The sequence below is a fragment of the Centruroides vittatus genome, unplaced genomic scaffold (genome assembly GCF_030686945.1).
Source record: "Centruroides vittatus isolate TY-2023 unplaced genomic scaffold, ASM3068694v2 contig_1246, whole genome shotgun sequence".
NCBI lineage: Eukaryota > Metazoa > Arthropoda > Arachnida > Scorpiones > Buthidae > Centruroides > Centruroides vittatus.
This window is the reverse complement of record NW_027120796.1, coordinates 218,676-242,845: the sequence shown is the minus strand read 5'-3', so window position 1 is coordinate 242,845 and position 24,170 is coordinate 218,676. Positions and strand designations below refer to the sequence as shown.

General features: G+C 28.5%; 2 protein-coding genes across 4 annotated transcripts in view; one reads left to right on the top strand and one right to left on the bottom strand.

The window, feature by feature from the left end:
• Positions 1-689: 689 nt before the first annotated feature.
• LOC136988099 (glutamine and serine-rich protein 1-like) overlaps positions 690-24,170 on the top strand; it is a 48,322-nt gene continuing 24,841 nt past the window's right edge. The window contains exons 1-3 of one of the 3 annotated variants that reach the window (XM_067285932.1): positions 690-875; positions 1,693-1,778; positions 12,869-16,246. In XM_067285932.1, coding sequence (XP_067142033.1) covers positions 12,898-16,246 — 3,349 coding nt within the window. In that variant the 5' untranslated portion in view covers positions 690-875; positions 1,693-1,778; positions 12,869-12,897. Of the gene's footprint in view, positions 876-895; positions 1,630-1,692; positions 1,779-12,868; positions 16,247-24,170 lie in introns of those variants that run through there. The other 2 variants (XM_067285914.1, XM_067285924.1) reach the window with 2 other exon arrangements.
• LOC136988265 (uncharacterized) lies at positions 8,549-9,283 on the bottom strand. The gene has a single exon (XM_067286128.1). It carries the CDS (start codon positions 9,281-9,283, stop codon positions 8,549-8,551), a length of 735 nt encoding a protein of 244 aa, XP_067142229.1.

Below are 24,170 nucleotides of genomic sequence, written 5' to 3'. Positions count from 1 at the left end.
ACTCTTTCCTTCCTACAAATATTAACAGAGTTTTTATTTTATGGCCAATGGAGGTTCGTCTTTGCACAAAATAAAATGATTAAATAGACGGCATGAGGTTAACTCTTTCCGCCCTGCGGGCACGAAGAAGGCCTCTTTTTTATCAAGCCCATTATGGGTTCGACCAGGCCCACAATGGGGCGGCCGGGTGGTGAGGGACCAGCCCCCCAAAAATTCCTGGTGATTTATTGACCCGTCCAGATTCGAGCGGTAGGCTTCCACCTTGACCGCTCGGCCATTCGGCATTAATATACTGGTGTGACAAAATTCCAAAAATATTTAAACTGAAATGAAAATGTTAAATATTTTATATTAAATTTAATTATTTTAAGGCAGAAAATAACATTTGTTTTTTTCTTTTTAATATAACAATTGTTAAATTATTAACATACACATTCTTCGCATGACTCGTATCATATATTGATAATTACGATCGCTTTAACGGGGCGACTGCATTTATATTGATTGGCAATTATGTTTTAAAATTAATTTAATTATTGATTTAATATTAATAAAATTCATAAAAATACATATCGACACAAAAATAAATTTATTTAAATTATAATATTCTAAAATGCACTTTATTTACGTTGGGCTATAAAAGCGAATTTTTTGGCTAATTGTCAATCCAGTTTTTAAAATGTGCGCAGACGACATTTCTGGTTCAATTTTTAAATAAATGAAACTTAAAAAAGATTCGATTAAATGAATAAATAATAAATTATGTCGACATGTTATTTATTTAGACTTTATTACATGTGATTTTTTCAAAAATTAAAGCCGATTTTCAACCGAAAGGGACGCTGGTCTCTCAAAATGGCGTCGATTGTGCGTCGGTGAGTATTTCGGCCAAAAGAAGAAAAATAATTTTATTAAACATTTAAAAAAATATAAAGCGGCCCGATTTGATTATAAAACAAAAGTAAACTTACGCGGGGGGCGATGTTGTGTGACGTCAAAAAGCGATTTGATTCCATTACGTAGAATGTTCATTTTATTTGAATTATTTTTAATTATTCCGCGTCAGGAAGCGAAATATCGCATTTAATTTTTAATATCGTCGAAACTCGATCGATTTTCCAATTAATTCCCAATTTATATGTAGTATTTTTTTCAAATTTTTAAACCTGGTGACGTCACACATTCGTATTGTTTCCTCTTTGTAATCCGGAAGAAATAATTAATTTTTGTCCTATTTGAAAACCTTGGGGACGTTCGTTCAATTATCAATGAATAACAATTCGTCGGATTAACGCGTTAAGTTATTTTACAATCGAATTTAATTCACAATAAAAAATATCAGCGTATAAATTTCAATTTCTATTACTTTTCAAATGTACAGGAGAATATTTTTAAAATGGGCAAAATAAAAAATAAGGAAAAAACAATATTTCCCGTCAACATAATTAATAATAATCTCTCCAGTTTGACTACTTTCTTCAAACCACATAATGTCACGCTATTCGATAAAAGTCAATTTTTCCTTTCAAAAATTGTAAACAAAAAATTTGATTTGCCGTAATCTCTCGTCGAAATCAAAATTGTTTCTCGGAAAGTAAGTGCGGTCTTACTTAATGGTCGAGATATTCGGTAGATCTTATTTACCTTTATTCTTTTTTAATTTTAAAAATTAATTTCTAATGTACTTTATAGGGACCTTTACAGATTTAATAGAATACAGCAGTACATGTTAAAGCTAGAAATTCTAATGGATTTTTATGTCAGAAGTTTCTGAATAAGTATGTATTTTTATCCATTCATATACTTATATATTTTATATTTATCATTTAAATATTATTTGATTTTTAAGTAAACACCTTTAAAAATTATAAAAGAAAATTTTATTACTTGTAAATTAATGGATATTATGTTAGTTTGTTAATTGCTAAAAAAAAGTATTGTAATTATTTTTACTATTAAACTATAAATGCGGAGCTGTCGAGAGCTTGTGTGATGTCCAAGGGTAGGTACACCGCTTTAGCCTTTTATTTTTTGAAGAAATGAAAGGTCTAGAATGTTTCTTTATTAATAAAAAGCAATCTTAATGATTTTATTTTCTGTTAGTAAAAATAACATTAATTTTATAGGTCCCTAAGTTTTTTTGGGCCTAGGAAAAAATTCCCAGCTCTCTTCCTGTTGACGGCCCCGTATAAATGATATGATTTACAATATAATTTATCAAATTAAGATATTTTTTGCTCTTAAGAGTAGTGTTTAATATAAGTCCTTTTTCTGCTAGGTGCAGCATCATCTTATTTAATCAGTCTGTCATTAAATATAGTTTTTAATATTGTCAGTTTTATATAATGATTACAAAGCATAATATCTAAGTCAAAACATTTGACTCTCTGATATTACAAAATGATATAGCAAACGTTACATGATACAGGAAAAGATTTATTTTCAATTTCATACTTTATTTATTGTCATAGACTGCAGCTTTTCTTTATGAATAAATTTTGTATAATTTTATTCTCATAGTTTAAAAGACATTAACAGACTTTAGCATTATGAGAAAATCTGAAGTTTCATTTTCAATGAAATTATTAAATGATTAATCCATCTATATTATTAGTTGTTGATTGATGAGACAATTTATGATAATTAGATTTGATTTTTGATTTATGTATCCATCTATTGCTTAAAATAATAGTCATTGGGTACAAGCTGATATAAATACTGCAACATATGCTACAAGCTTAAGAATATAAGAATGTGGTTTTCATTAAATTAGAGTTTAAGTCCAAATTGAATTTAAAATCTAATTTAATGAGGATTTGTTTTTAATTCTTACTCAGATTTTGATCTAGATGTGAAATTTTCCATCCTCGGTCCTTTATTGATGATAATTCTTCGATAGATAGCAATGTGAGTATTAATTTTTATAATAATATTGAGCATTTTTGGAATTTCAGAATGCCAATTTCATTGAGAATGCTCACAGAATGTTGTTTTCTTTCAGTTTTTCTTCTCCATTCCATTCTATGTAGAAATCATCTAAAAACAGATTGAAATTTAGAGCCATATGTATTATTAGTTTTATATTCTATATAACTAAACATTGAATACTTAACAAAAGTAGATATCAAAAATTACCGTATTTTACGGACTATAAGACGCACTTTTTTCTTCGAAAAATTGCTTAAAAATTAAGGTGCGTCTTATAGTCCGTAAAATATGGTATATTTTGTTTCTGTCCTTATTGCTAACAGTAAACAAACAAGTCACACAAACAGTAAACAAATGATATTAATAAAACTATTGCATGTTATGAAAAATAAATACTGTTGTTTTATGGAGTAGGAAAAAATTTATGGTTAAATTAATTACAAATTTGGAATTAAGATATATATCTATAATCTATAATAAATGATTCGTACTGTATTTCATCAGGTTTTTTTGTTGTATACATTAAAGTATTTTAATAATAAAAGAGAAGACTGGTTTTATAATTTTTTTTTTCCTCTCTCTGCTTAAGTACAGTAAAATTATTTGTCTTTGTCTTCAGACTTTTCCTTGAATCAAAGAGAAAAATACTATGATTTGGATTTTGTAATTACAAAGATATCAAACTATATGTTTATTTGTTAGGAATAGACTTGAAGAGACAGTGAGGCACTTGACTGACTTGTCCTGTGTTACTTATTTGTTTAGTTAGTGTTTCAGATGTTATCTCTCATGTCTGTATAAAATAAATATTTAAGGTTTAGGTGTTTTTTGTAATACATGATAGAGTAGTAACATTCGTGGCATTACGCAGGATTATTCTTTACAAGCAAACTTTTCATTCGTTCACTTAGGCCGCGACTCCACTAGCCGTAAAAGGGCCGTAAAACCCCTCACCGTAAAAGCTTTTAATTACGTGACCATGATATTTTACGCCCGAGCAGGTCGTAAAACCAACGTAAAAGCGAGTTGAGCAGTGTTCAACTCGCTTTTACGTTGGTTTTACGTTGGGAATCAGATTTGATTTTATAATTTTGTAATTAATTTTAAGCTGGGTCAAAGTATTGAAAGTAAGTTAATTGCTTTTATTGAATGTTAGTCAATTGAAATACAAAAATTACTTCATCATGAATACAGCATTGACAAAATTCACTCAATGTTATCTATGGTAGACAATATTTTCCATCACAGGTTACATCACTTGCCAAAATTGGTATATTTATGCTTAGATTCAAAGATTGACAAAATTAAGTACATTTAAATAAACAACAACTAACCCGTTATATATATAAAGACCAACAACAATTATTTAATTAAAAATTCTAATTATTAAATTTAGCAAGAGATGGCGCCTAATGCTTAACTCTAGTACCAAATTAACTTAAATTATTAATATTACTATAGCCATTTGCTAGCCCGATAATTCAGCAGTTGTTGGTCTTTATATTAAGTACATTGTTAAAACTATGAGAACTTGAAAGTGTATATTTTGGATTTAAAACAATGGAACAGGTTATTAGGAGAGGACACATTCTTTACAAAAAATATTGTAATTAATGAAATTTTAAAGTATGAAAAAACTTTTTTGCATTGTTTTAATTAAAAATCAATTGTTTTTTGTTTGTTCTCCAGTCATTTTTGACAGGTTATACTGAAAATAATAATTGACTCATAACATTAAGCAGGTTAAGTAAATAAGAATGTATTTAATGGAAATTCTGCTTTTATTAATTCTAATGCTTTGTTTCCATATCACCATAAACAGACTCATTGAAAAAATGGTTTTCGTTCTTATTTTATTTCTGTTCTATATTCACTATATCAGAAATTGGGCATAGAATTTCTCAGCACACTCAGAGCCAACAACAAAAACAATAACAAGCAAAAATGAATGACACCACTTAGATAATGTCGTATATCTTGTCAGTATGAAATTTGCCACTTATCAAAGCAAAGGTAAAAATTAGTCGTAAATGAATTCTTTTATTCTCTCTTTCCATCATTTAATTTAAAAGCTTTAAGCTGTCAAATAATGTTGCCAGCAGTTAAAAAAAATTTACATTACCAAAATATCATTCTCTAATTGGTGTATAAAAATGGAATGTATAGCAGAACAGTAAAGTAGAAATTTTTCTTTTTTTTTTTTTTTCCTATCTGGAATCTGTTTGTTTGAAATTTCTAGATAGGAAATGACAATGTTTCTTCAGGTTTCTGTTTCATCTTTTAGTAATGTGAAAATAAAGCTTAACATTAATAGGACATTTAAAACAATTTAATAAATCTTCAAGTTATACATTTTTTATTATCTACATAATTATTATTAGTTAATAGTAATTCATCCAGTGTATAATTGATGTAATAAATGTAGCAAATTAAATAACTCTACTGCAAGCAAATAATGGTTAAAACAGTTAATATTTGATGCTTAAAGCATTGATTTCTGTTTAATTGATATTGATTGTACATTATCAGTTATGTGTTGAGGATAGTAACAAGAAAAAACAGCTTAAAAAGACCTGTTTACTTGAAAATAATGATAACTACAGCCATAACTCTGATTATAACAAGTGAAATTTTGTAAGTATATTTTAACTTGTTTTGAGACTAACTCTGATATCATTAAATGGCCAAAAACAGTATCAACAATTACAATAAACAGTTTCTCTTTCAGAAAGTTTTAATAATTTTACTAAGATACAAAGTATAAACAATGCATTCTAGTGCTAAGTCTCTTAACCTTAATAAGTTAATTCTTTGATTCCATTTTAATAAATCAAAAATCAAAGACCATACATAAAGCTGGAATTAATACATTAATTAACATTAACCTTGCACACATATGCAACAGCTACACGCATCGCAACATATAAAGTGCAAATGTTTTTGGTCTGTTTGGTGGCCAGTTTCAGGTTCAGATTAAGCCTGAAGTTGGCCACTAAATGGAACTAAAAATGTTTGCACTTTGTTTTACAACATGGTATAGCTGCTGGAAATGTGTGAAAGGCTAATGTATGTTAACTACCTAAAAATATTGATGGTATTAAAAAAATTTTCTGACTCCTACAAGTTATTTCAGCACAGTTTGGATTGTACGAATAATGTTTTACACGATGTAAACAATATTCAAATTGTAAACAAAATATAAATTAACATATAAAAATAAGCAAAACAAAAAATAATGTAAAAATTTAATTCATAATAATCATGGACCTAACTGAACTAACACTTGTTGCAGGGAAAATGGTAATTTCAAGGATCTAAAGGTTATTATCATAAAGATTCCAGCCTCTAAACTTTGAAATTTGACTTGGGCAATTCAAAATTCAAGTTATAATTTTTGTAATCTTATGAGAAAAACATTTGTGTTTAATTAAAGTTTGTCTCGTAAAGGAGGCAAATGATGCTTTGAGCTTTTTTTTGTTAAGTTGTTACAATGGAGCTGTAAAGGATGTTATCATTTCCAATAATGCAGCAGTTATTTCATGATATCATCTTATCAACTTCCTGATTTGTGTAGAGTTACTGGATATTTTATAGGATAAATATCTTGCATTGTTTATGTCTTCTTTTTTTGAATTATAATTTATTGTGCATTTTGATTTTATAATTTTGTAATTTCTTTCAATATTTATACATAACAGATTGAAAAAATTAATACTTTCCTTTTCTTTTTTCATATTTTTTAAGCATAATTAATGATTTTTTCCATTTCATGCCCTTGGAATGTAATATTTATCCTCATATTATTTCTTTAAGCTTATCAAGAGTAGATGATGGTGATTTTTGTAGGTGATATGTCTATAATTAATAGTAACAATAATCGTAACTCTTACATAGCATCATCACTATGATTTATCAATAGCATGGAAAATTTTTCAATCAGTTTATCTTTATTATCTAATGCCAGTCTGTATTTAAAATTTCTATAATCTACTGATTTATTAATATAAATATTTATTTTGATATAATAATGCATTCCATCTTTTAAATTGTTTTGATTTTTCCTTTATGTAGTAATATAAAATATGTGCAAAGAATCTTGATTATCCAGCATTTGATTAATGACTAGTCTTGATTAATTATCACTTGTGATATGGAAAATTGATTCTTGAAAAGTAATTTGTGTTATAATTGATTACATTCATATTAATAGCAAAATAATTCAGAAGCTTGCAACAAAATGTACTGTCCAAATAAATAAAAAGTTGTCATATTTAAAAAAAGTTAATTATTTTGTAGCTAAATCCATGCTTCCATATATTAAATTCTTTAAGGTTTTTACAATAAATATATTGTTGTGAAAAGTATAGACTTTTATGACATAAACTGCATAAATTAAAGTGCTAGATGCTATACACTTACAGTTTGTGTGTGTATATTCAATATATATATATATATATATTTAATTATCAGTTTAATTATTTGCACTAATGAGTATAATTGAAATTTATTTGATATTTGTTAACAGCTATACATTAGAATTTCAGCTGTCATTTGGAATGAAAATTCTACTGTGTGTCTATTTTTCAGAATATACAGTATCTTCTAAACTTGAAGTGGATTTAGAATTAAGAAATGTTTGTTTCTTTTTTATATTATGAATATTTTAAAACTAAGAATACATTTATCTCTTTTATAACAGTTATTACTTTAGTATATATACCATACTTAAGTTATTGCTTGATAAAACATTATTCGGATGAATATATAATGAATCTGATACTTGAATAAATAAATAGTAGCATACTATCAATAATTAACAACAAAAATTACATTAATTTTCCATTATTTAAAGAAGCTGTACTGTTTTATTCTTTTCTTTTTATAAATTCATCTAGTAATATTCTTATCCTTCTCATTTGTATCAGACCAATTTGAATGTTTTTTACGTTAATCTTAATATTTTATTCATTACTATAGTCTATTTATCCTAACTTGGCAGCTACTGTAAACAAAGATTTTGTCGTATTAATCCGCCGGAGATTTTTATTGGTCAAATCACAATCGGAAGTGGCTAGACACGTGTTGACTAGTTAAGCCCCTTTCTCTGCACGTGTTAAAGTAGGTCAGAGTGGTCACAACAATTTAAAAATTACCGATATAATACTTAGAAAACTTATTATAGCCTACTTTAATATTTTTACGTAGCCGTTTAAATTATTTCCATCGTTTAAATATAGTCAAAAATTATTAAATATATATTATTAAGACTTACACAAAACATATTTATAATTGTGTAGTTGAACATACTTCAGAATTTTTATCTACAAAACAATTTTATTAAATAGATATAAAACAAAACAAATTCTCCGGCAATCCTTAAAAATCATACTCAAACCTCTAAAGGAAAACGTTACTGTAATGTATGAATTTATCTATGTGATATTTATATAATTAAAAATTAATTCTTAAATAATTACAGTGTAAACTTACCTTATTAATCATTTGTATCAGAAGATAGTTGCTCGAAGTAATCATTTATATCGCTTTCGTCACTATTTGTCTTCCACTGAATAATCAGTTTTTCTACAACAGTTTCCGAAATCTCATCGAGTTCCCACATTCATTGTTCTTCTTTTTCTATGTGTTCGATACATTTTCTCCATCTTTCTTCAGTTATTTGTTCGATAGCTTTATTCATTAAAATTCGCACATCTGACAGTTTGAATGTTGTGTTGTGACGTGCGATGTAACCTTTCATATCTGCCCATATTAGTTCAATAGGATTTAAATTACAATGATACGGAGGTAAACATAACACATCAACATCTATTTCTTTGGCCATTTCGTCAATAATATATTTATCGTATTTATGTTTTATTTTTTTAACAATATCCAAAAGTTCTATTTTTAACATTTTTTCGTTATGACGAACCCTATTTTTTTCCAACCAAGAAATTCTGTCATCTTTTTTCCAACTACAATTAGGAATCTTCTCAATTTTAGCTGAGTGATATAGAGCATTGTCCATGACAACAGCATTACTTTCTAATTTCGATAATATTTTTTCAAACCATTTTTTGAAATTATTTCCATCCATTTCTTCGTGGTAATCTTTTGTTGACTTTGATTCAAATTCATATAGACCACCATTAAGAAAACCTGAATTTCTGCCTATATGAACAAGAACTATTCGTTTTCCCTTTCCAGAAGGATTTTTTAATCCAGTAGATTGTCCAGACACAAAAGCTTTGCGATATGACGTAATTGAACAATCCTTCCATACTTTATTCTTGGTATGGCCCGCATTAATCCACGTTTCGTCCAAATAGTAAATCTTACGACCTAAAGAACGCATTTCTCTTATTTTTCGTAAATATTGTCTTTGCTATAAAATGATATCGTCTCTTTCAATTAATCTACTATTTCTATTACGGTTTGTATATTTAAAATTAAGTAATTTTAACAAATTATATATCGTGGATCGAGTAAAGTCTGGTAAATCTGGATTTACCAGACTTTAAACTTTTTAATAAATACTATTTAATACTACGTCACAACGAAAAAACGAATAGTATTAAACAAAATTTAATACTATTCGTTTATCCGAGCTCCTCAGCGATTTTCCTTGTTGATGTTTAATCGTATTTACATTCAAGTTTTCCATTTTTGTAATTCGACAACACACAGTTTGAAATGAATGGAAAACGAAACCAAGACATTATAGTGCGCATGACCGGAAAAAGTTTATTTTTAGTGATTCAGAATATGAAAATATTTATTAAAATAACAATTTAACAAATATGATATAATTACATTTATAATCATTGCTAAGCGACTAGTATTTCATTAATAATTTTATAAATAACAAAGAACTATTTTCTGCGGACAAATGAGATGCAACGCGGTTTCTAATTGATGGACGTGGGTTTAAGCCAATAAACAAAGAGAGGTGTGTCTTAGTTTGTTTACAGTAGCTGCCAAGTTAGGATAAATAGACTATAGTGTCATAGTGTGCAGTTTATTTTTAATGGTATAAAATACAAAATTTATACTTGTCATTAGAAATAAACTGCACACTAGTACAGTGAATCAAATATAACATGCAATTCATACATTTTATATTGATTATGTTATACATGAATGCATCACATATAACATGCAGTTCATAAACTGTACAGTAGTTAACGAATCAAATATTACTTGTCATTAAAAATAGTATTTTTGTTTTTATTTGTCAGAAATTTTTACTGTAAACATGTTAAATCATCATATATTTTTTGATTAAATAATTGAAAACCATGATGTTATGTTTTCTTAAATGAATAATTAATAATAAATATTTATGTTAAATTTAAATTTTAAGTTTATAAACAGTTATAAAAGAAGTTTTTTATATAGTGGTTGTATATTTTTATGCTATATGATACTAGATGAATTTTTAAAAGTAATATTTTATTGGAAATGTACTAAACTTTACAAATTTTAGATATTCATCTCCTATAATGTTTTCATTTATTATGCAATTTCAATGATATTTTAAATGGATAAACTATACATTAACATTTACATTACATTATACACATTATAAATAGCAACATCATCAACTATTTTTTTCATTTGAAATGGAATATTCTATATGTTCATTTCATTGTCTATAAAAAAAAAAAAAAACTTAATTTCTCATTATGTGGCTAGTTTAAATTATAATAATTGGACTCATATAATGTAATTCAATGGATAATAGAAAAGTAACATTATTCACGTTACTTTTCTATTAGCCATTAAATTACACATGCTTTAAATACAGCTTTACAGGTACAAGTGTTATATTATTGCATTTAATTTAACAATTACAGGATGACATTTGTGTTCTATATTAGAATATTACACTTTCATTACTTTATATTTCTATATTGAGTATTCAAAACATGTTAAAAGGAAATAATAATAATAATAATCTTTGTATCTTGAGATTTTTGTAATGCCAAAATTCAGAACTATAAAAGAACTAGTTTTGAGGTTATTTTTCCTTCATAAATGCTAATTAATTTTTTATGATAATTAGACACAGTAAATAAATAAGTAAATACATAGATAGATATTTGTTACTAATCACTTTATCCAAATACATACATTTTCAATGAGCCAGAGAATATTTTTTTTATTAAGTATTAATGTATGTAAATATTTACTTATATATATTTTTGTAAATTAATATTAAGTAGCATTTATTTATTCATTAATTTCTACCAATTCAGATAAGTTTTTGTAAATGATTTTGTCGCGACTATTTTCAAGGTAAACAGCTTTCACGGCCATTTAAAAAAATTTCCAAGACTATTTATATCTAAATAAATAATTCTTAAAAACTATTATTTCTAATATAATGATCATGTGCTTGGAATGTTTATTTCTTCGACTCGATATAGAAAAAAGTTTAATTGCTAAGATACCAATAAATTATATATTATTAATTTGAAAAATTCGTTATAAAAATAATACAAAGTTCTTTTAAACACTGACTTTAAAGATATTGCAGATAAATAAAATGTAGTTTTAAAAATTATGTGGATTTAATAAATATGCTAGTAATATATCTTAATTTGCATAAAATTTATATAAAATAACAACTGCCATATTTGTTCTTTGTAATGACGTTGAATCCTTTCCAAAACATAATCATTTGATCAGATATTTGTCACTGATCAGCTTGTTTAAAGTAGCATTTCCTTGGGAATTTTTTTTACTAATTAACTTTAATTATTCCTTCTGAGAATTATATTTAGGTATTTGTTAGTTCAGTATTTAATTATCATTATTAAAATAGGACTTTGTATATGTATAATTAATATGCAAATTACTAATAGTTTGTTAAATATTAATCAATACTGAACAGCATTTGCACTTTAATTTCTTCGGAAGTCATCTGAACAGCTGTTAAGCATTCTAAAATATTGAAGAATTTTAAAATGCTAAAAGTAAAAAGATAATCAGATAAAAATTATATTTAAAGTATTGTTTCTTATAAATGCTTTTGTTAAATAAGTAGTTTTAAGTTTATGCAGATGTGTTTCTATGTGATTTATTAGACTAGAAGGTAAAATACAGATCGTCATTTAAAAAGGTCACCTTGGGTGTACTTGAAAGCGATAGTTGCATAATTTCATTAATTTACAACCATTAGCGTTAGCATTAATGTGATTGATATCTGTGTTTGCTTTTATTTCATAGAATTATCCTGTATATTTGATTGCAAAAGGACTGAGATGGTAAAAATTATGAAAGAGAAAAATCCAGCACTCACAAAGACGAATTGAAAGCGGTTGTTGATATTATAAGGAATTTTGAAAAATATGTTTAATTTATGTTTTTTTTAAATGGTTATAGCTGGTTATATCATATTGCAGATAGGATAATACATTTATGAAATGAATTAAAAAAGAGTAAAAGTGACATCTAACTTTTAAATTTAAAATCTAATATAATTCTTATATAATAATTTCTAAATATGATATTTTTTAATTATAAGATTCCAAGACATTCTTCAAAAAAATCCAGTGAAACTTTTTATTTGTCGTAAAGAAAAGCAATAATTAGTTTAAAGTTTATTTTGCATTTATTCAAATGTAAATAAGTTAAATAAATTCGTTAATTGTAGCAAATGGGTATTAATTTAAATATTTTAATTTCTAAATAAAAATTTGGAGATTAAAATATAACATCTGTTTCAATTTGTAAAGGTAGTATTTATTATTATTCAGTTAACCATCATAATTATTCTAGTTTACTAATACTTTTTGATAGTATAGAACGTAATAACTTCTTTAAAAGTACTGTATTAATATTCATTTATATTTATAATTATTATAGATAATTATACATATCAGAAATATTACTTTAGTTTCTTTCATTGATAAAAAGTTTTTCTTTTGCATTTCAGATTATAATAGAAAATATTTTCAAGTGACCATGAACTCCAGTCCTTGGTCTGCATATAGTCAGCATTATTCTCGTTTGGTTGGTTCAGGTAATCCTGCTGCTAGTTCTTTAACACAGGGTTCTTCTTTAAATGAATTAACTCTATCTGCTTCTCTTCCACGTCAAGAACATATGGGAGGATATGGCACTACTGCTAATGCACATCATTTGTTACTTTCATCTCATCCGGGTATTAATCCTCCTCAAACTACTAATCGTACAGATGGCTCTTTTAATACAGCTGGTCTGTTTGGTACTAATTATGATTCCAGTGTTTTCTGTACACCATTTCAGTCATCAGCTAAAAATCACTTATCTTCATTTTCTCAAGGAAGCAACTTTTATAAATCAGTTAACAGAGAAAATGATTTTAGTGATCTCAGGGGAGGATTTATGCACTGTAATGTTGCTTCAAATCCAATGAATCCAGATGGAAGTGCTGCATTACCTACAGGATCGGGATTAAGTTCTTCTGTATTATTTAATTCACCTATGGCTTCTGGTACATGGCGGCACTCGGCTGTAATGCCATCTTCTTGTGGGCCATTTGGCATTTTACCTCATGAAGCAATTATGTCTCGTAATCATTTAGTTGAAAGAGGAACTGATAAAATTGTTTCGCAAAGTCCTAAAACTTCTAGAACATCCCTTACGGCAGCATCATTTTTAGAACAAGATCTAAATAGTGGATACCGAAGTGTATTACCTTCTCCAAGTCGTCCTCCTTCCTCTTTTTTAGATACAGGTGGTGGTTCTCATCCAATGTTAACTCCACAAACTGATCCTTATTTGACATCTGTAAATGAGTCTTATTTTTCCTCGACATCTAAATCTAATTTTCAAGCATATAGTACCTTTGGAGCAAATTTACATAATTCAGTTTCACGAAGTTCTTCGGTGTCTTCATATTTTTATCCACAGACATATACTTCATTTGGTGCTTCAGTAGACAAAGTAGAGTCCCCTGTATCTCAAAGTGCTTCTACAACATCTAATACAAACTTAGTGCCAAATACAGGTGTCATTGTTAACTCTATGCAAATGCAGAATGGACAAGGCCTCAGACAATCTGTGATTAGCAAGAGTACCAGTAATTCAAATATCATTCATCCACAAAATAGTAATACATACGGACAAAATTTATATTATTTTGGAAACATTTCACAAGAAGATTCTCCCATTTCTCGATCCCTTACAAACACTACACAGTCTACTTCCACACAAGGATTTGGAAATATTTCTTCTAGTCATCAATCATTAGCAGTAGGACAAATATCATATCCTCCAATGAGCACACCTGCACCTGCATCCACTCCAGCTAATCCTCCACCTTCAGTGTCAGTTGGGCAAGCATACATTCCAGGTGCAATTGCATCTAATCAAGAACGATTATCTACATCATCAGTTACACCTTACGGTGATATTTATTCTTCCCCACCTACAAGTGCCACAACTTACAGTGCATCTGGAACTCATCCTTCAACTCCAGCATCTCCTAGAAAAGCAGAAAATTTACAGCATACACCTCAAACTTGTTCTGTTGATCACAGCAATCTTGATGTAGATAGCAGTCAGTTTGTGGATTCTGTTCATTTAAGTTCACAGGAAGATGATGATAAATGCATTGAAGAAATTGTGACTACTTCACTACAGCCTAGCATTAGGTCATGCGAAAGTCATCAATCTGCTAAATTATTAGAAGATGATTTATCAATTGTTGATTCTGAACTTATACATGCTGAAACCTCTGTTCAAGAACACAAGCCTTTGTCTATGCTTCCAATGTTACCAATTCATTCTGTTAATAGTAATCAAACAAAAACGATTGAAATGGATTCTGTTTTTGATAGTCAAAGCATGCCAATGAATTTATCCGTTTTGGATACGATTACACCATCACAATCAGACAATAGTTATGTTCATACTGCACAATGCAATTCCCTTCCCATTTCTGATGTTTATGATTTACCTGAATCCTTAACTCCCCCACCTCCAGATTCAAGAAAAAATAAACCTAAAGGAAAAAGAGGAAGAAAAAAGGGTTCATTGAATAATCGGTTATTTACTTTTGGAGCAACCAAATATAAACCATATACAGAGACATTAGTTTCTATAATGAAATCAAAAGATATTAAACAAACAAGAAATAGTTCTAAGAAAAAGGACATTCAGGAAGAAGTAAGAGATATTCAAATGGAAAGCACATTTACAGAAAGCAATGTTTTAACTGCTGAACCGTCTGCTAATAATTCAGATATGACCAGTGAACATTTGGTGAATTTTATTAATTTCTCCAATCCGGTTGTTTCAAATTCAAATTGGAATTTTAACAATCAAGATAGCGATAATAATGAAAAAATTCCTGTTATAATCGATAAAAATAAAACAGACAATAGTTCGGTAAAAAATGATGATGATTCTTGTCTTCAGAATTCTAAAGATGGTGCAATGGATGATGATTTGGGTTTCCTAACTGAATTACAAGCTAACAAAGATAACGAGAAAGACAATTCATCAAAATCCGAAGAGAAAATTAGAACTGGCTTTTTACAAAGCTTTTTAAGTTTTCTTGAAGAGGATCCTGCACCATCGAATGATCAGGACAAGAAGATTCCATCAAAGAAACGAATTAAGGGAAGACCTAAACAGTCTCCTTCGAAATTAAGTTCTGCATTAACTTCTATAACTGAGCTTGAAAAAATGGATCAGAAGGAATGGTTGATAAATGGAGATGTTTGTATGAAAAAGAAAGATAGTGATGAAGATGGCGAGGAACATTTCGACGAAGCATCTTCATTGGATACAAGTCTTTTCGGAAGTACGTTGCAAAAAGAAGTAATTGTTCCAAATCCCGAAGCACCTTCATTTTCATCAGACGAAGAAGATAATTCTTGTCAAGGATTGTCTGACACAGTTGCAATGGCAATTCGAAGATTGTGTGAAGATTGTGAACCATTGGGACCAAACGATAGTGAAGAAATGCCTTTAAAATCTAATGATGATGATCAAGATGACAGAAAAGATGAGACAGATCAAAAATCTATTGGTGAATGTTCATTTATCAAGAATCAGTTGAAGGATAATGAAGCAGAACTGGAGGAAACTAATGAAAAAACAGATGACAGAATGTTGTCGAATAAAGTTGTTAAACCAAATAAATCAAAAGAGACTCAAATCTGTAATGATATTAAAAAAGATGATGATATAGCCGACTCAGAAAAAGAAGAAAAGGAGGATAACGAAGTGTTAAATGATTCAAATATTCATTTTATATCTAAGAAATTAAGCAAAAAATGTAAAACACAATTAACTCAGAAGAATCACATTAATCCTGTAAAAAGTAAGTTGCATTTATTTAAAGAATATTCTGTTGATTTGCGTAGGTTCAGCAGTTTATTTGAAATAACAATTTCCGAAATATTTTTAGACTTAAATATTTCAATAACAGGCCATGATTTTTTATAGTTTAAAAGCTATAACATAAAAATTACTTTTATACCAGCCGAAAATTTTAATAACTTGTATTTATTAAATCAGAGAAAAAGTGCAAATTGTGATAGTTGTAATTAAGGCTATCACAACTTTCAAACTTTGCATTTGTTTCATCTTTTATTTTTGTTTCTTGTTTGTTTCTACTCTCTAATTCTCTATCATTTACAATTTCTAAGTCTGGTATTTTTGGTTAAAAATTTATTATGAAGTTTTAATACATTAAAATAAATTACTAATACAAAATTTACAATGAAAAATTTAATTTTATATTTTTATTATTAATTTATTTTATATATATATATATATATACACATTTTACACACTAATACCTCAAAAAATAAATAAGTAAATAATGAAAGCATTCTTCTGATGTCGGACCAAAACTTGAAAAACTGAAAGAATCTGACTATTTTTTAATTAACATCAGAAGAAAGTTTTTGATGATATTCAGAATTTTATAACATTTAGTATTTTCCTATTATTAATTAAGAACAACGGTATTTTAATAACATTAATATATTTTGTATATTTTACAAAATCTGACTATAAATTGTTAACATATACAATCAGTTGTCAATAATGTAAATGCCGTTCTGAACAAAAACTTAACCTTATAAAATAAAGCACCTTATTGAGGAATAACAGAAATTTTATTTATTTATATAAAATAATTAAAGTTTGACACTTTCCAACCAGTTCTAAATTATTGACTTTTAGCTCAATTTCATTCAGTTTATCAAGAATGTATTGGGGAACATCGGTTTTATTGTACAAGTAATAATATTGCCGTGTAAACACGTTGAGCAAGTAACTAGCAGAATGCATTGTGTTTCATTAACAAGTTCATAATCACTATTAATTGTATCAATTACCATGTATCAACAAGTCTTCAGTTGATAATTCTTTAAGAGCTATGACTTTTTTTTTTAATAATTAACTGTAGTTTCATGCTTAACAGTTTTGGGAATTATTGACTTCATCAATCTTAATTCAGAAAATTACTATATAATTAAAGGAGTCAACTTTTTTATTTCCAGTTAAATGATTTTTAAGACTTTTTGTCTCATTGTCAAATTAAACATTTAACAGATTTGAACACAGAACAAACTACAAAATTTTGATGCCTATGGATTCAATTCTTTTGGGCTTTGCAAATTAATTCAATTGCTTGAAGAATATTTACTTTAGTCACCACTACTATTACTGTCAATGTGTTTAATGTTTGGTTATAATAGCTAATTTCTATAGTAATGTTTTAAATTACGAATAATACCCAAATCAAGCAGTTGGCCTGACGATGTAGTATTCTTTGGTAAAAATAAGAGTTCAATGTTTGATAAATGTATTGCTGAGTGACCACTTAAGTTACCTACGAATAAAATCTCTGCTCTTGTTTTTTAATTGGTTGTTGAAATTATATATATACTCTTTAGCAATTGAAGTAATCCAGCAGATTTGTTATGCTTGTTAATTACAGGAAGAGATTTTCACCTCTTTATATGCTTGTGGATAGGCTGACTTTCCAGTCACAAGCAGCCGTTGATAATCTGTATCATCAACATTGATACATAGTTATAATTATATGTTGCTTAATTCTTTTAGATTTACAGGCTTGTCTTTCTGGCCATAAATGTTTTATTTTGCATAAAATCGCAAGAGTCCTTAAGCCAAATAAAATTATAAACACTGTTTAAAGAATACTGTTTTATTTTTTGATAGCAACAGGTAGTCATTTCTCATAAGTTTCTACATCTGTATCAGCTTTCTCACCATGTAAGTATGATATCTTCTTTGAGATGATTTTACAATATTCAATGAATGACAATTGCATGTTTAGATTAATGTTGCCAACTTAAATTTTATTAGAACTAAGTGAAATTTCAAACTAACTGATAATTACAGTATTAGAATATTGTATTCAAGTAAATTTATCTGTCTGAAAAAAATTAAATATGCTAGTTTTTGAGCTGTCTGATAGGAAAGTTTTTATCAATTAGTTACTGGCTAGATAACAGTAATACCCAGTAGATCTGTAAACTGGCAACATTAATTAAGAGAACACTGTCTGATGAGTATCAAAGTTTGGAAATTATCAGTGTTAAATTTAGAAATTTACCTTATCAAAACATTATATTATACTATTTGTCCTGCAAGTACAGTTTATGTTATTGAATATTTTTAACATTAGATATATAACAAACGGCAAATATTTCCAGAAATAGTTCACTTTATTGAGAACTGATTGTAACAAATTTCATAACTGGCAATGGAAATGGAAGATCCCAGAAATTGTCTTTTATGTAAATTAAAGCATCAAAATTGCATTGTTTTGATTAATGTTTTTTAGTCAGTAGACTTAAATAATGAAAAAACTCAATTCTAAGCTTATTGTAACGATTCACAAGTTGAGTTAAGCGTATTATTTTATAGAACTAATTCCTTTTACAAAAGAGATTAAACAGACCAAAATACCCAAATAGCCTTTAAAATGCAGTCCAATTTATTTACGTACCAAACATTTTCAGTCAAATTAACTGAGGAGCCACAAAATGATCGTTAACTGAAAGATTGAAAGAACACAAAAGGAATATAAGATATGAACAACCAGTCACTGCCTTGGCAAATTACGCGATCGCAGATCCAATGGAGGTTTCAATCAAATGAGACAATGCGAAAGTTATACAAAAGATTGCAAGCAGACGACATCTAAAATATGCAGAAGCCTGGCATATTCATAAGTACAATATTAAACGGCAAGCTATAAATTTTCAGAAATCGTATAAAATCACATCGGCATGGAAAGCGGTGACTGTACAAGTTTAAAAGAGCAAATGGACTTGCGCAATTGAATCTGTGAAGGTTTTTAGGATTATAAATGTTCTAGAATTTTTCTGTTTGGAAAAGAAATTTTGTTTGATCCTGATGAAGGTCAGTTAATTTGACTGAAAACATTTGGTATGTAAATAAATTGGACTGCATTTTAAAGGCTATTTGGGTATTTTGGTTTATTATAGTAAGTGCAGTTAGAGATTTAGAGATTAAACAGCTTCTACGAAATACAAATTTTAACAAATACACAAATTATCTTTAAATTCACAGAAATTTGCTTAAATAACTGTTTAATTTTACTGGAAATAATTAACTCTGCTAAAAATATGACTATATGACATTTGTTTGTTCATTAAAATATAAATCAGCATCTTAGCTATATAGTAGAATTGTCTTTATGATAAAAGTACATTGGCCTCACTACTGACTGATTCACTCATTCAGTGACAGGAAATCTTTGAATAGAAGCAGGCTACTTATAGAAAAATGAAATACTGCATTCAAAAGAGGATGTCAAGTATATTACAAGAAAAATCTGAAAGCTCAAAATATTTTACGTCTTACAACAGGGATGAGGGATGGAGAACCTGAGTTTGCTTGCCCATATAATGAGCATAATTAACTTTAAAAATCTTTATGCATCCGAAAGTTTTAGATTTTGAGTAATGACATTTAAAGAAATGAAATGAATATGCTTTAGTTAGAATAAGTATAAAGAAGCTGATTGAAAAAAAGGTTTGTTTGTTAGGAGGATTGATGCTATTAAAATTTAGTGATTAAAAGTCAAGGTGGGGAGATAAAGGGGATCATATATATCTCCAATACAGTCAGACTTGATGAAGATTTTATTCATTATTAGCATTTACAGTTTTTTATAAAACACATCCCTACCCTCAAAATTAAGCTTTTTGCCATTTTATAATAGTTAAAATATAAAAGTTTTTGTAATAAAATATAACGGACGGCACCACCAACTGTTGCTGGATTTTTTTCCTAAAAGAATACAGTATCATACAAATTATTAACACAGAAATCTATCATGGACAAATTGTAATTTTTACCATTTATTATATTATTTGATTAATGCAATTTTGATATACATGGTAACGCAAAGGGATTAATTAATTTTGTTAATCAAAAGATTCCAGTATATTGGTTATTTCCTGCAAAATAAAACATTTCAATAAAACAAAATATATTTTTTCTTATAATCTAAGTAGAAGTAAGGTGGAATTTAACAATAAACTGCTGGAATTTTAAGCTAATTCTATACTTCTATAATTCTAATTTAATTTATTAACAGAGACTGATTCTAATTAAGCAGAACTGTTGTCTTATTAAAACTTTAATAGTTAGATATTCAGTTTTTTTTTAAATTAAACAATTAATAGCTTGAAATATTTAGAAAAAGATCAACTCTGTGTAGGATATTTATTAATTTGTATATAGGTAATTGTGTTCTGTTCTCGCATTGTCATCATGTGTATTACATATAAAATTATGTCATCTGATCTTGCAAACCAAGCTTTCTCTAGCTTACAAATAACAATTTTGAGCAGATAACCTGCAGAAAATCCACGTTTCAAAGTCAATTTCAAAATGGGTTGGTTATTTATCAATTTTAATTTGTAATTATGGACTTATCACAATTTTTCCTTTGTCTAAAGTCAGCAAGAGTATCTTCAGAAAATGTGAAATATTTATTTGTACACCACAGATATTAATTTTGCTATTTGTAATTTTCCTGAAACAACCAAAGACATGTACTGTATATGCATTCCTCAGCTTTGTCATATTCATTTTTATACAATTAATCCATGATTTAATTGCTATTATTCGACACTCCTATTTGAATTTGCGTCTGAAAAGTTGATAAATTTCTAATAATTATTCTAGAGAGAATAATTGTTAGAAATTTATTAATTTATTTGTCATTTAGGAAAACTTTGATTGTTTAGACACATGATCCAATATTTTTGGTAACATTAAACATTTCATCAGTTACACAGTATATATTTAAAAAAAAAGGCATCAAGTATCAACAAATGGAATGTGTTGCTAGTACTAGAAGAGGCTTCATAGCATCAATGTATCTTATAACAAACTGTTATTGACGTACAGGTACTTTATGTTTTAGTTACATTTTAGGAAATTGGTCAGGGATTTTGGATTGATAATATATCGATAGTATGTTATAATCTTTTCATTTAAAATACTGCGAGAAGACTCCCGGTTAGCATCTCCATGCAGTCATCTAATTTTCAGGAATGGATCACTGACATTAAGCACAAGATGCCTGTATTTATTTCTTGTTAAGTATTCTCAATAAAAATGAATAACGAACCTACTGGAACTGGTATAATAAAGAGAAAACAACACCTTTCTTAAATTCCAGCAAAAGTTTAACTATATAAAAACGTTTTCAACTGATTTCATCAGTCTTCTTCAGTTACTCGAACAAAAAAACAAAAAGAACGAACCAAATTCAAATTTACAAAATCACGAGAATGGAAAGAATTCTCGTGATTGCGCAGACTATGCAAAAACGATGTACCGATAAACGGTAAAAAATGCAAATTCTTGACAAAAAAATGCAGATTCTTGACAAACTATATATAATATCACAATCTTACGTTATCCAATGAATGATTTCCAAGCAGACGATAGCCCATCTGCGTCCCTGTGGTTGATGCAATGGGATGTTAATTGTGCCCTATATATTTCTAATTTCTCCAAATGTCTAACGGCCTGTTTAGATCTAGTGGCTTTTATGATGGAAGCACTATCCCAGTGTACCGTGATCTCCTGTTGCTTAGCAAATGCTGCTAGGACTGTGCTGTCAACTGTCCTCTTAACTGATTGCTTATGCTCTTTTATTCTTTGCTGTAAACCACGCAAGGTGGCCCCAATGTACACTAGATCGGATTTAAAACGTTGGTCCCTGATTGGAATTGAGTACACTCCTGTTAGCTCATTTGGTTTCTCTTTCCTCTTATCATTCCTTAACAGACGGTATACTGTCGGGTTGCGCCTATATATTATGCGTAAGTTCCTTTCTTTGGATACCTTCTTAACAATACTTTTAATAAACGGAATATAGTCCATGACCACTGTTTTTTTCTGTTCAGTTCTGTGTTGTTGATGTTTACGTCTCTGTATATCCGTAATTAGACAGTTCACTACCCTTCTCTGATACCCAAACTGTGTTGCTACGCTTCTTACGTACTCCAACTCCTTGTACGTGTCGCAAATACTTGAGCAATGTGTGTAAGCTCGTTGTATCCATGCTCGTAAAGCCGCTAATTTAAACTGTTCAGGATCCACGGAGTTTCTGGGTATGATGCTAGGTTGATATACCGGTTTCCTGAAGATATCCGTCTGTATCTCCCCATCTTTACATGTGATTGTCAAGTCCAAGAAGTTAACCCTAAAGTCACTCTCTTGGTCCAACTCATACTTGCTTCCATCATAAAAGCCACTAGATCTAAACAGGCCGTTAGACATTTGGAGAAATTAGAAATATATAGGGCACAATTAACATCCCATTGCATCAACCACAGGGATGCAGATGGGCTATCGTCTGCTTGGAAATCATTCATTGGATAACGTAAGATTGTGATATTATATATAGTTTGTCAAGAATCTGCATTTTTTTGTCAAGAATTTGCATTTTTTACCGTTTATCGGTACATCGTTTTTGCATAGTCTGCGCAATCACGAGAATTCTTTCCATTCTCGTGATTTTGTAAATTTGAATTTGGTTCGTTCTTTTTGTTTTTTTGTTCGAGTAACTGAAGAAGACTGATGAAATCAGTTGAAAACGTTTTTATATAGTTAAACTTTTGCTGGAATTTAAGAAAGGTGTTGTTTTCTCTTTAGTGTTCTCAATATCATTCCTGAAAAAATTCAAGCAGTTTCATCTTCTAGTGTATGAAAAAAGTTTTTGTGAGTGATTTATTGTAAGTAATTCATACTGAAGAAACATGCAACTTACACGTTATTATCTGTGGTCATCAATGGTCTAGTATGGCTGTCATGAGAATTTTAAGCATGATCTAATTTTGTCTGGATTAAAGTAGCTATTAGATTAGCAGTTGCTAGATATTAATAATGTAACTGTACTCAAATTAAAATATACATGTAGTTAGATCATATTATATATTTCATATATAACATGATCCAATTAGATATATAAAAAATTTAGTATAATTAATTTCTAGTTTTTACTTATAATGATTAAGTTGAACTTTATATCATATTCTGAAACATTAAAAATGTCAAAAATTTTTAAATAATAATTGAAAAATTTCTAGGATAGAATGAAGTAAATTACATTACAGTAGACCCCCCTATAACATGGTAGATATGTTCTGTGTTATATGAATCCATGTTGTATGAGCCACTTAAATACACTAACCAATCACAGCCCGGCACCTGTGCAGTTTAGGGGCTACCGCTGTTTGAAAGGTTTTCTTTCATAAAATTAATGAATTCTAGACTAATTTGACTCAACATTTCAAAATTGTGTATAATTTTTTGGGAATAATCCGTGTAAACTATGCTATAAACAAAAAATTGTAGGAATACTTACCGAGTGCGCACCATTCAAAGACGCCATTGCTTAATCTTGTTTTCGTCGCGGAGCGGCTCATCGAACAGTAGGCATGTGTTTCCTGACCAGCGAATTTTTAGCAGAAAAAATAACTTAACTTCGGAGACATGATTAATAAAAATATAATTTTTATGGCCGTTGAATAATAAATGTTTTTTAGTAGGTCCAGTGCTCGTTTAAACTCAACAATTTGTACAATATCCACTATTGGTCCAGATTTGATCAATTCTGTCGTGACACGAGTCGGCGATGATGTTTTACCGTGTTATACGAGTCTCTTTTAGCGTGTTATACGAATATGATCACAATTTTTTCGCTGTGTTATATGAAT